This window comes from Xenopus tropicalis, chromosome 1, assembly GCF_000004195.4.
Source record: "Xenopus tropicalis strain Nigerian chromosome 1, UCB_Xtro_10.0, whole genome shotgun sequence".
NCBI lineage: Eukaryota > Metazoa > Chordata > Amphibia > Anura > Pipidae > Xenopus > Xenopus tropicalis.
In genome coordinates, this window is record NC_030677.2 from 192,205,192 (window position 1) to 192,218,509 (window position 13,318).

At 37.4% G+C, this 13,318-nt stretch overlaps 1 protein-coding gene across 3 annotated transcripts in view; it reads left to right on the forward strand.

Annotated features, from left to right (window-relative positions):
• The window catches only part of arl15 (ADP ribosylation factor like GTPase 15), a 199,184-nt gene extending 186,263 nt beyond the window's left edge, over window positions 1-12,921 (forward strand). For 2 of the 3 annotated variants that reach the window (XM_012960277.3, XM_012960270.3), the window contains one exon: window positions 8,473-12,921. In XM_012960277.3, coding sequence (XP_012815731.1) covers window positions 8,473-8,625 — 153 coding nt within the window. In that variant the 3' untranslated portion in view covers window positions 8,626-12,921. 3 annotated transcript variants of the gene reach the window in all.
• The last annotated feature ends 397 nt before the right edge of the window (window positions 12,922-13,318 follow it).

A 13,318-nucleotide genomic window follows, 5' to 3' on the forward strand; every position in this document is an offset into this window, starting at 1 on the left:
ACCCCATATTTCAGAGAGCACTGCGGATATCAAACTATACAAAGTGGCTGATATACGAAAGAAACTTGAAAAGTAGGAAGCTTTACCATTAATGAAAAAAGGTTAGTATATGATGAGTATACGTCAATATCTAAAAAAAAAAATAATAAACTAGATATACAGAAGACCACCCAGCACAATTATGTGGAAAGGAGGGATGACTCCAGTGCAATATAGTGGGCCGCCCCATTGCACTGGAGTCATCCAAGGTTCCCAAATTCTTTGAAGTTTATCACAAGGGCCAGAATGAATCAGTCAATTATTCATTAATCATATTGGTAATACAGGTATTGGATTCCTTATCCGGAAACCCATTATCCGAATTACGGAAACACCATCTATCATAGACTCCATTATAAGTAAATAATTATAATTTTTAAAAATGATTTCCTTCTGTTGGGGCAGAACAGCCCTATTGGGTTTATTTAATGGTTAAATGATTCCCTTTTCTCTGTAATAATAAAACAGTACCTGTACTTGATCCCAACTAAGATATAATTACCCCTTATTGGGGCAGAACAGCCCTATTGGGTTTATTTTATGGTTAAATGATTCCCTTTTCTCTGTAATAATAAAACAGTACTTGTAATTGATCCCAACTAAGATATAATTACCCCTTATTGGGGGCAGAACAGCCCTATTGGGTTTATTTAATGGTTAAATGATTCCCTTTTCTCTGTAATAATAAAACAGTACCTGTACTTGATGCCAACTAAGATATAATTATTCCTTACTGGAGGCATAACAAGCCTATTGGGTTTAATTTAAATGATTTTTAGCAGACTTAAATTGTGGAGATCCAAATTACAGAAAGATCCCTTATCCAGAAAAACCCCAGGTCCAGAGCATTCTGGATAACAGGTCCCATACCTGTCGGGAGATTGAAAGGAAGGGTGTAACCCAGGATTTGGCAATATGTTGTTTTCTGCCATAAATATAAAGGGGATACATTATGAGAACTATTCATATTAGGCAGCTTTCTAAGGATCCTTCCTTAAATGTACATGATTAATGGATTTGATAAGGCTAGGAAACTGTCACCCAATACTGTTGGGCATTGTACCCTCCTATCCACAGTTTTTAATACAAAGAGCAGAGGAGCAGGGAACATTTTGTACTAACGAGCAGGGACAGGATACCGACAGGTTCATGTAAGAGCTTCCCACTTGACCCAAATTAATTGAACAGTTATTAGTATGTTTTTTTCCCCCTCTCCTTTTATTTCTTTCTCTTTGTGTCTTCCTCACTCTTTATCTCTCACTATTTTTTATCTCTTTCTTTCAGTCTACCTTTCTCTCTTTTTTTGTTTGACCCTTCTCTTTTCTCTTGAGCCGGAAGCTTTTCCCAGGGTCATGTTTGAAGTGACATTTCAGCACCGTTTGAAAACAAGTTCCTAAAGTGTTTTGAACTGAGCTGGACGTGATTCCTTTATTTTCTTTACATAGGAATGTGGTGATTGCTTGGAGTGTTCACTCATTTTGTTAGTTCTCAGAAGGTGGCGGTCTTTATGTACATTTTTTAACCAGGCAGGTAAATAGGAATTGGACACAAAACTGATGATAGAGTGAAGAGCAACCACGTGGACTTCTGCCCACACACTCTACTATTGTATGTTGTAAACATGTTTTGGGACATGACACACATCGGCAACACTTTAAAATGGTACTCAAAACTGTTTTTCCTCTTTTAACAGTTATTTGACCTATAATAAAAAACAATGATGTGTTTTCTTTATTAGTTTTTGAGATTTTTGACACATTTGTGCCCTGTGCATAATTTTATGCATATATTCATTATATTTCTTTTTAAAGTAACAGTTCAGGTTTGAGCTAAAATAGTAGAAATATCCTGATTTGTCGGAATAAACGAATAAATTCTTATTCTGTTTTGTTGGTTCCAGAAATAAAAAGGGACATTATTACATTACATTAACATTTATTTATAAAGCGCCAACATATTCCGCAGCGCTGTACAATAAGTGGGTTTCATACATTGGACATACAGAGTAACATATAAAGCAATCAATAACCGATACAAGAGGTGAAGAGGACAAAGTGATTTATACTCCAAAGAGATGGTACCTGTATCTAAAACACTGTGAAATACAGATTCTTTTTATCTGTCCTGTCAGAATCCCAGCAAGTCACTTTATCCCTGGCTTACCTCCTGTTTCTAATGTGATTGGGCTGTATCAGAGACTTAAAAGAAAAACTGTACCTCCAGAATGAATCTTTAACCAGTAGTTCCTTTATATCATTATAAGTGGCCAATTAAATATATATCAGTAAACAAATATATTTTACTGAAAAGTATAGTAACCTATGGTAGTTGAATGTGTCTTATAAATGAGAAATTATCTTCTTTATTAAGTATGTACTGTATTTAAAATAAAAAACAAAGTAGTGTTTTATGCCTATATTTTTTGCAATGACATATGGACCCTCATTACCCCATTACTTTTTTTTTTTCTTTTTTCATACATGAATTTTTAAATAACTTTAGGTTAGTGATCCCCAACCAGTGGCTCGGGGGCAACATGTCACTCCCCAACCCCTTGGATGTTGCTCTCAGTGCCCCCAAACCAGGTGCTTATTATTGAATTCCTGGTTTGGAGGCAAGTTTTGGTTGCATGAAAACCCAATGTAATGCCAAACAGAGTCCCATGTAGGCTGCCAGTCCACATTCACACTTGATTGTATTGGTCATTGTATGGTCAGGCTGGAGGTTTACCCACCACTTCCTCTGAACACATGTATTTAAAGGTGTACACAGCTTAAGAATGGGCTGGTTCATGAAACGTTGCCTGGTTTGTTTGGCACTTTCTACACGCAATCGAAGTGCTGCAGCTTATTTATCAGCCAGTCCAAATAGAGGCTACAAAATAGCCAACCTTATTGGGTTGCCCCAGAAACTTTTTCATGCCTGTGTTGCTCCCCAACACTCTTTCCATTTGAATTTGGCTCTCGCGTATAAAAGGTTGGGGACCTCTGCTTTAGGTACTGCTGTGTGGAATAAATCCTCTTGTGTACTTATATTACTGTCCTTTGTAGCCCCAATAAAATATAACCAAGGCTTCCAATGTCATGTTGTATTTTCAATGAGAAAAATTGTGTTCTTTTTGCTGAGGCTTGGCCTCATTTGCCATTGTCTAAGGCAAAAGTGGTTCATACACAGAGTTCTTGCTTCCATATTCCTATCCCTCTCAATCCATCCCATTTGGCAATAATAGGTCCATGCACAACAGGAGCTTAAACTCCTAAGTCTATATGATATAAGGCACTTAAACTTCACCAGGACACATTGAGGCTACCAGTGTTATTTTGAAGCGTGGGAGCAAACTAGTACCTGGTGAAAACCCACGCAGACATTGGGTGCAAATCCTCATGGAGAAACATAGATTAAGTGGAAGTGGAAAAAACATGAGAGTTGATAAAGAAGAAAAAAATATTGAAAAGGGAGATGATTGGAGCCATGTTAGTACAGATAGACTGATGTAGCATGTTCCAGGTGTGTCGAGTTGCACATTGAAATTGATAGATATGTAGGTAGGTACCTATAAAAATATAGATATACTTTTGGAATGTGTATTTATAATGGATGGTTTATTCCTTTGACTAAACAAATCCTAATTTCTAGGAATACACCATTCAAACTTTTGCCTACTAATAAACGCGCCATGTTTGGACTCTTATGTCCTTTTTGGAAGAGGTTTGTTTTCAAATACTTAAAACTCACTATTCTTTTATTATTTCCAATTTTTTTCTTAATAATATTCATGCTCAAGGTGCAGGTCTTGTTTAAGATACATGCCCCAATCTAGCCCATAATGCATACATATTCCAAGACTAGTTCTGTTTTCCCCCCAACATCTTTATTTATATTGGATTTCCTATTATTTTACATCTCTAATTTTTAATTAGGTAACTAAGTAAACAAACATCTGCTGATTTCCTTTCAACGTGCCTCAGCCAGTGAAAGATATTGCACATTTAAGCGTTAGAATATTTTTTTTGCATTCTTGTGGCTATTTTGGTAGGAGTGTGGAAAGCCAATATTCCTTAAGAAAATACTCGTAGACAAAAGAATGTGCAAACTAAACTCTGTTCGGGCAACAGCTATTTGCTGGTATGTTAGCAATTGTTATATTAACTTACTTTCAACTACACATTGATATAAGGACAATAAAAATGTGATGGAAATGCCAAACAGGTGTTAAACAAATTGGAGCTCAAGTGGTGTTTGGCAGCAGAAATAGTCTTTAGTGCCTTTAGTGGGGTTGCAAATAGGGGGGCAGGGTAGTTGTACAAAGGGGAGAGTGTGGGAGATAAGTGCAGTTTTTAGAACCGTCCAATCATTTCTGACTGTTATGGGTGCAGCATTAATTAATTAATATGTGATCACCTAGGTGCTGTCAAATTCCCAAATCGAAATAAACATAACCTAAGTTAAAAAATTCACTTTACTGTAGGACAGCAAATTCAAATCTTCAAACAAAGTACAGTAGAACCCTTATTTTATATTTTTCAGGGGACCAGAAAAAAATGGTGTAAAATTGGGTAAAATCAGGGACATTCATTATACATTAAGTTTTAAAATCAGGGTATGTAAAATGGAGGTTTCATTGTAGTTATCCTTCAAATTGACAATCAAATACTGATGTTCAAAATTTGGTTCCATAGGAAGGAATTGAAAACAGTATTACAGGTATTGTATCCATTATGCGTAAACCTGTGATCCAGAAAGCTCTGAATTACGGAAAGGTCATCTTTCATAGACTCCATTTTAATCAAATGGTTCAGAATTTTAAAACTGATTTGCTTTTTCTGTGTAATAAGAAAACAGTACCTTGTAATTGATCCCAACTAAGATATAATTACCCCTTATTGGGGGCAGAACAGCCCTATTGGGTTTATTTCATGGTTAAATGATTCCCTTTTCTCTGTAATAATAAAACAGTACCTGTACTTGATCCCAACTAAGATATAATTACCCCTTATTGGGGGCAGAACAGCCCTATTGGGTTTATTTAATGGTTAAATGATTCCCTTTTCTCTGTAATAATAAAACAGTACCTGTACTTGATCCCAACTAAGATATAATTACCCCTTATTGGGGGCAGAACAGCCCTATTGGGTTTATTTAATGGTTAAATGATTCCCTTTTCTCTGTAATAATAAAACAGTACCTGTACTTGATCCCAACTAAGATATAATTACCCCTTATTGGGGCAGAACAGCCCTATTGGGTTTATTTAATGGTTAAATGATTCCCTTTTCTCTGTAATAATAAAACAGTACCTGTACTTGATCCCAACTAAGATATAATTACCCCTTTTTGGGGGCAGAACAGTCCTATTGGGTTTATTTAATGTTTTTTGATTTTTTAGTAGACTTAAGGTATGGAGATCCAAATTACGGAAAGACCCCTTATCCGAATACCCTTGGTCCCGAGCATTCTGGATAATGGGTCCTATACCTGTACCTTAAATCAAATATAAGTAAGTTAATAGGAAAGTATGAGAAAGCAGCTGATAATGAGTTATTGGTTGCTTTATTTTGAAAGAGCGACCCCCAACGCTATATATAAGTGTGGTTGGTTTAAACGTGCAAATCTGTACTGTTTCCAGCACTGTCTCTATATTCAATTCTTGGCATTGGTGCATTCTTATAAAACTATCAGGCAGCTCAGCGCTTCTGAGGCTCGAGGCCCTCCGATACTAAAACAGCAAACAAAAAACTGCCGAAAACTGTTGAACCGGCAAAAAAAAAAATACCAAGCGCCAATACTGTACATTATAAAAACATTTACAAAATTTGTATTCATTAAAATACTGCTCAGGAGTGTGATTTTAAAAAAAAGCATCAGTCAAATAGCCTTTTCCCAGTGTGCAGGTAACAGTCTGCTGGATCAGGTTGCATGGTATGTGGACATTAAAGGAACAGTAACACCAAAAATTTCAAGTGAATAAAATAAATTCCAATATAACACTACTATGGTTTATATAAATAAGCAGCTGTGTAGCAATGGGGGCAGCCATTTAAAGGAGAAAAGGCACAAGCACATAGCAGATAACACATAAAACACTATTGTATTCTACAGAGCTTATCTGTTATCTGCTATGTAACCTGTGCCTTTTCTCCTTTTTTTCAGCTTGAATGGCTGCCCCCGGGGCTACAGCAGCTTACTATATATTACCTATAGTAGTGTTACTGTAGCAAACACAACATTTACCAGTGCAGGGCAACAGTACATTATATTTCATTTACTTTAAAACTCTTTAATTTTTTGGTGTTACTGTTCCTTTAATTAGCATCCTTATCAGTGTTCATCTATTGATGCCTATGTGTGCGGCCTTCTCTTTCTCACTGAGCTCCAGTATTTACAGTTTCTGCAGTCCCTCAGGTCTGTCAGGCTAAAGGAATCACAGTTTTCTCTCATGTTCTCAGCAGGCAGTTGGGGGGGGGGGGGGGGGGGGTAGTAAGTTCCTGCTCCTTCGGTACATCTTTGTGGTTGGTTACAGACATCACAATGTAGTAGCATACAGGGCTTAGCTACAGTTATGTGCAGAAGCGCATGAAAAATAAAAAATAGTGCAATATGTTTCAAAAGTTAATGAAACTAAAGTGAAAGAGTTGTGCCTATAACTCCAAATAATAACAAAGTGCACATAAAATCCACAAATCGCAGTGTGGTGTAGTTGCACACTCACCAGATGGTAGTTAAGATATGCAGAGGTAAATGAAATACACTGTTGATAGAGGTAGGTTCAAGATCTCCATTTAATTTGTGAAAGCAAAAAATAAAAACCGAATATAGTGTAATACCCTTTATTAAAAATAGTCCTGCTGCAGTACAGGCTACTTACAGTATCTGGATAAGAACAAAATGTATCACAAACAACTCTACGCGTTTCACGTGTCTGCCACACTTCATCAGGAGAAATAAGCATGGCGGACACGTGAAACGCGTAGAGCTGTTTTTATCTTTTCCTTTCCCAAATTGAATGGAGATCTTGAACCTACCTCCATCAACAGTGGATTTCATTTACCTCTGCATATCTTAACTACCATCTGGGGAATGTGCAACTACACCACACTGCGATTTGTGGATTTTATGTGCACTTTGTTATTATTTGGAGTTATAGGCACAACTCTTTCACTTTAGTTTCATTAACTTTTGAAACATATTGCACTATTTTGTATTTTTATTTTTCATGCGCTTCCAACACATTGGGTTTGCACATGTTTTAATACCCATTCAAGAGGGGTATTTTCTTTGGAGGAAGCAGCAGGAGATTTGAGCACTACTTTTATTGTCTACATTGAAGACTGAAAGTAATTAAGCACGAGGACACCTATAGCGCTGAGTATCGCTCACAAACTTAGCTACAGTTATGCAGTTTTAAAACATGCAGGTTACTTATTCCATTCATGGCTCTAAGATTGGTAAAACCTTGGGGGAGACGGACCTAGATGTACTTGTAGATAATCTTAATAGTAGCATGCAATTAGTCTGCCGCAACTAGGGTTAGTAAGATATTGCCCCTAATTAAAAGGTGCTATAGATACATGGTTGGAGAGGTTAGTAAGATCTCAGGAAGGCTGGCCAAGTTGTGGTTGGTAGCTCTGGGAAAGAGGTCCCTAAGGAGTGATATGAAAATGGTCATTAAAAGAGATTACCTCCTCTATACACGAGAAACAACAGGAGTTCGATTTGTGCTGGCAGCCTTGGCTCTCTTATCTAAACTCCCATAACAGCCTATGACCATTATGGAATGTTTTGCCATGCCATACCGAGTTAATGCAACTTAATGCAATTTTATTATACTGTTACTTACCTTGAATCCCGTGTAGTTCCTCTTGGTTCTGCTTCTCCTCTTCTCCCCTCCTTCTTTCCTCCCCTCGGATCCTCTTGAGCATCGCCTTCATTACGGTTGCCTGTTCCTCTTCCTCCCCTCTTCTCCGGTTTTCCCTTCTTCTCCTTCTTATATAGCTAACTATCCATACTTAAGGTTATCTGATTATAAGTACATATTCCACGTTTATGAGACAACTGTGCTGTAACTAAATTGTGAGTAATTTAATAAAGATTTGTTGAAATAAAAAAAAAAAAAAAAAAAAAAGAAAATGGTCATTAAATGCGTTAGTATAATTTGGCTTACCCAATTAGGTAACTCAGTTGCCAAAGTATGCCAGTTGGGTAAGCACCAGCCATGCAAATTTCAGACTTTTAAAGCTAATGATTGGGTGGAGCCTATAAATGATTTAAATGAAGAACTTATGTTCTGTCGTGTCTGATGGGAAGGTGAAAAGAATACTATATAGAGATATCCCTTGTAAATCTGAGAACGGAGCAGCAGGATCAGTTTACCTGTAGTTATTGTTACGTGTTCCAAAATATTTATTTATACATTTGTATTTCTCTTTCTTTCAGATCAAGAAGTATTTTGAACTTGAACCACTTGCACGTGGGAAACGTTGGATTCTGCAGCCAACATCACTGGATAACATGGAGGCTGTGAAAGATAGCTTCTCAATGCTAATAAATTTATTAGATGAGCGAGAGCCAGAGCCAATTCAAATGTGAAGCTCTTGAAGGGGGACGTCGTCCATAGTGATCGCCGCGCTGGCTGCTGCTTCTTCTCCAACAGAAACTGAACTTGAGTGGAATTTCAATTGTGTGTCTTTGGGCCAAGCTGGAGTTTAGGTTGGAAAATCTGATATGAGCGCTTTGATTTTTATGCCTTACAGCTGTTTTACTTGGCGTTAAACCCAATAGGTAAATAAGGTCTGATGTTTACTTTGAGCAGCAATGCCACCTAGCCAGCCTCTGTTTCAGAGCTCATCCTCTAAGCGCAGCTTGTAGGGCAAATAGCTGTGTCTTTATTGGGTAAAAAAAGCTTTGGAGACCCGCTCCACTTCACATCTCAACCTGTACCAAATATTCTGCTGTGTATACTCCTGAGTAGCCTTGCCACATTTACAGTCTATAATACACATCTTTTATTCTTTAGTATGTGGCGGTGCCTAGGTGGATGGAAAACTTTATATTGGGGAGCCATTTTTCGTTTCTCTCCGTGTCTCTTCCTGGATCATGCTTCTCTCTACCCAAGTCATTTAGAAATCCATTTAGGTTGTTTAACCAGTCACTGAGTTCTTAACTAACCACTTTTTTTAACTTCTATTTCCCAAGCATCTGATCCATACTGAATGGAAATAAAGAGCTACATTACTTACCTTTGCTCAGCATTGGACTGGGCTGCTGGGGCAAAACCCTGGTGGGCCTCGGCGGCCCAGACCCAATCCCGACAGGGCACTCCACTGACCTGCCAGTCTCCCTCCCCTGACGCGGTGTAGGTAAATTTAATTTAAGCGCTCGGGCGAGGGATTTGGGCGGGTGTTGGGACGCCCCTGCTAGAGGGTGGGCGGAAGCCTCGGTTGGCCCTGCACCCCCCAGTCCGACCCTGCCTTTGCTGGCAGTCATATTCTACTACAGTGCAGAGACAGCAAGGTGCTTTTATGTACAAGGGGCCACATAAGGACATGGCTGCTCTATTTGCTAAAAAAAATAAATTAGAGCCATTCATTCATCTTTAACCCCCCCAATTCCTGTACTACTGAGCCCATTCTATGCCACTAGTCAGCTAATCATTTCCTTTCCCCTCTGCCGTCGTCTTTCCAACAAATGACATATCATATTGTATAGTACTGTTTTTATAGACCTGGTTTTATTGAGGGATACGGTAGCATTGAATTACCACATTTTACAAATTTTATTTTAGTTTTATTAGTATCTTTTTTTTTTTTCATTTATATATAAATGTCTGTAAATAACGAATTGCCCGCTTGGGGGAAATGTTAGTTGTAACCTTGTTGTTAGCCTTCCACGTGAGAGCTGGTGTTTTTCTCTACAATCCGTAACAATAGCGACAGTGTTAATAACAAGAAAAGAATGAATAAAATACATTTCTAAACTGACATTTGCCAATGTAAACAAAGTTTTTTTTATGCTAGATATTAAAAAAATTTCAAAAAGCACATTTTATGAATCTTAATGGAAAAAATATCTTGATGTATGCTCATGATCAATATGGGAAAGTGACCTCAATGGCTATCACTACAGAGTGTGTTAATATTAGTGTTTGACCCGCCTACATGGGGCCCACGTGTGCTCACTGTCACTGTGCAAACCTGGTTATTTTGTATTAAAAAAGAACAATTATTGCTGTATTTTCTTTCTAAACTGTGAACTTTAAATGGCATCAATGTTAAAAAAACACAGCTAATTATATAAAATAATATTGTTTTTTCAAAGTTCTATGAAGGTTTTTTGTGCTGTTTGTACCTAAAATAAAAGATAGAGTAAGTTTTTCTGAAATAAGTCCGTATTGTGCGTACTCTGCTCATACTGCTTAGCCAAACGCTCCTCCTCGTGTCTCTCATGGCTTATTGTCTAATGAAATAAGGAGACACTTTCCATGTCGTACTCTTAAATGGTTTTCAATTCTTTTTGCAAGTAGAATGTTTTGTATCATTTATTAAAGTGTATGTTATACAGATCTCTCTGCTGCCTATAAGGAAGGCTCTGCCACTTCTGGATGTTCTTTTGTTTATAAATGAATGTACAGGTATGGGATCTATTATGCTTGGGACCTATCATTTGTATTACCGTACCTTAAGGCTTCTAAGACCTTAAATCATCTAAACCTTAAATCAGGGGTCCTCAAACTATGCAGGCCGTGTACAGCCCCCCGCAGTCATTTACCCTTCTCCCTGCCCCTGCGCGTCACCTCGCGTAACCCCCTCCCCAATACTTACCACTCCCCGCTGGCTCTCAGGTAGGAGAGCACTATTTGCAATGGGTGGGGGACCTTCTGAAGATTTTTTTTGTGGCTTGGCCCAGCACTGAGTATTTATGGGCCACTGCCAGTGATAGGCCAGGAATAAAACTAGTAGTTTTTTCAAAACTATAGTCCAGCCCCCTAACAGTCTGAGGGGCCATGTACTGGCCCCCTGTTTAAAAAATTTGAGGACCCCTGCACTTAAATGGACCCAATAGGATTGGATAGCAATTTGGATTCATGTAGCTTAGTTAGGATACCATATTAGCTCTTATTATAAAAGAGAAAAAGGATATCATTTTTAAAAATTAGAATTATTTACCTAAAACAGATTCTATAAGAGATTCCCTTCCTATAATTCACAGCTTTGTTGATAATTGGTTTCCAGATAAGGGATCCCATGCCTGTATTTCAATCCTCAAGTTCTCATCTAAAAGCACACGTCAGTTAATGGTAAAAATATAAATGAAAAATATCCATAGCCAAAACTGATCAGTAGTGCTACTTCAATTTATAATGATGACATTTTTTAGTATCTTTATATAGAATCAGCATTTTTAGGAAAATTGTTTTTTTTTCCACAGCAGGTGACGCAGCCCCTTTAAATGGAGACTAAGGTATAAGGGCTTAGTTTATTGTGTATAGAGAATATAAATATAGTATATAGTATAGTAGTCAGCACAACAAGTCGGTAATATTTTCAGCATTGCACATTCACCAACGGCGGCCACTTTCCACTGCTGCTCAATAGGAAACTAGACTTGACCAGCACCGCAGTAATGAATCCATTGCACTGAGTTTGCAAAAAAGGCGTTTTAATGGATTAATTACTGTGGTGCTGTTCCAAGTTAAATATATATATATATATTTTGGGGCCATATTGCTTTCCTTACCTGAAAAATTCACACAGTAGCTGCCACATTATCCATTGCTGGGCACTAGATGGTGCTGTTGCTAAGACGTCTTCGGAATATACCTCAGTTGAGGAAATAAATATGGCAGCTTTTATTACATGATATAAAAACCAATAGGATTGTTCTGTAGACAAAAGAAATTAGGTTGTATATTAAGTATTAATATATTTCTTATCTATAAAGTGGAAATCAATTCCTAAAGTTTAGCAGTAGTATCTTTTTAATAAGCTATTTAACTTGCACAATGGCTTAACCATTTTGTTTCAATATTTTTTTTTTAATTAGGTTTTAATGTCAACCCACTGTTCCAAAAAAAGTTCCAATGAGCAGAAAATTCTTTTACATACAAGATCATTACACACAAAATAATGTTCTTAGGATATTGTGGGCCAATATTGCTCGGCCATCTGTTAAAATGCTCTCTGGTTGTGCTGTATGTGTTCAGAAGTGTCTGCCTTGAGCGTCGTCTTGTTTCTTAGACCTGCAACTGCCTGTTATGGTGCATTTCAGCAGCCACAAGGAAAACACTATCAATCACTAACCAACGGCAGCTGTTTTTGACAAGCTTCTGTCTGACGCCTAATGCATTACAACTGTCAGCAAGCCTCTGTCGTTGTCTACCAGATCTAAGCTGCCCGTCTTGCCCTTTCTTCTTTTTTACATTAGAGTGCGTCACTTACGTACAACTCTAGAATTTGAGACATGTTTTAGAAGTCGCCATTGATGTGTGTGTGAGACTCCTCTCTCTCTGCTGCCCATTGTGCCATATCCGTTGCTGACCCAAACCTTTACTGTTATTATTGTAGCACAGTGTATTTCATTGTATTTATACAAGTGACCGATTTTTGTAACCTGTTAGTTAGGGCAGTTTCTCTTTTGTAATGGCCATTAATTTATATATATATATATATATATATATATATATATATATAAAAACTTTGTATCTTTAATAGTTGACTGTAACATTTGTTCATTATCTGTAATATCCAGAATTTATACTAAATTTACTATTCCTGTATGATATGGATGAGTATAATTGTGGGAAAGTGCCACAGAAATACGTGCGTGCTGTGATCATTAATGATATCCACAATGTATAAAAATAAAGGGGAATGTACCATTAAACGAGCTAATTGTTCTGGTTCTTTATTAGCCAGCTGGAAACCACTGCTTCTTTCTAATATTTATTTTGAAAGGGATAATTATTTTAATGGGATTGGGAAAAGTAACACAAAGCTGTGAGAAAAGCCAAAGATCCATCAGCTGAGGAACATGTGACCAAGTTTACCCCACAGTTTCTGCTCTTTGGTGCTGGAGATTTCTTCTCATTGAACTGGGAACCTACCAACATCCATACAGGGCTCCGGGCTTGTTGCATCAAAGAGCTTAGATTGTGCTACTGGTACATATTTATTGAAAGACTTTCTGGGAACCCATCTTGCAGAATTGCTGTAATATCCAGCCATTCCATTCTCCATGAATCCATTTTAATGTACCCTATAGAGAACTATTCTCTTATATATAT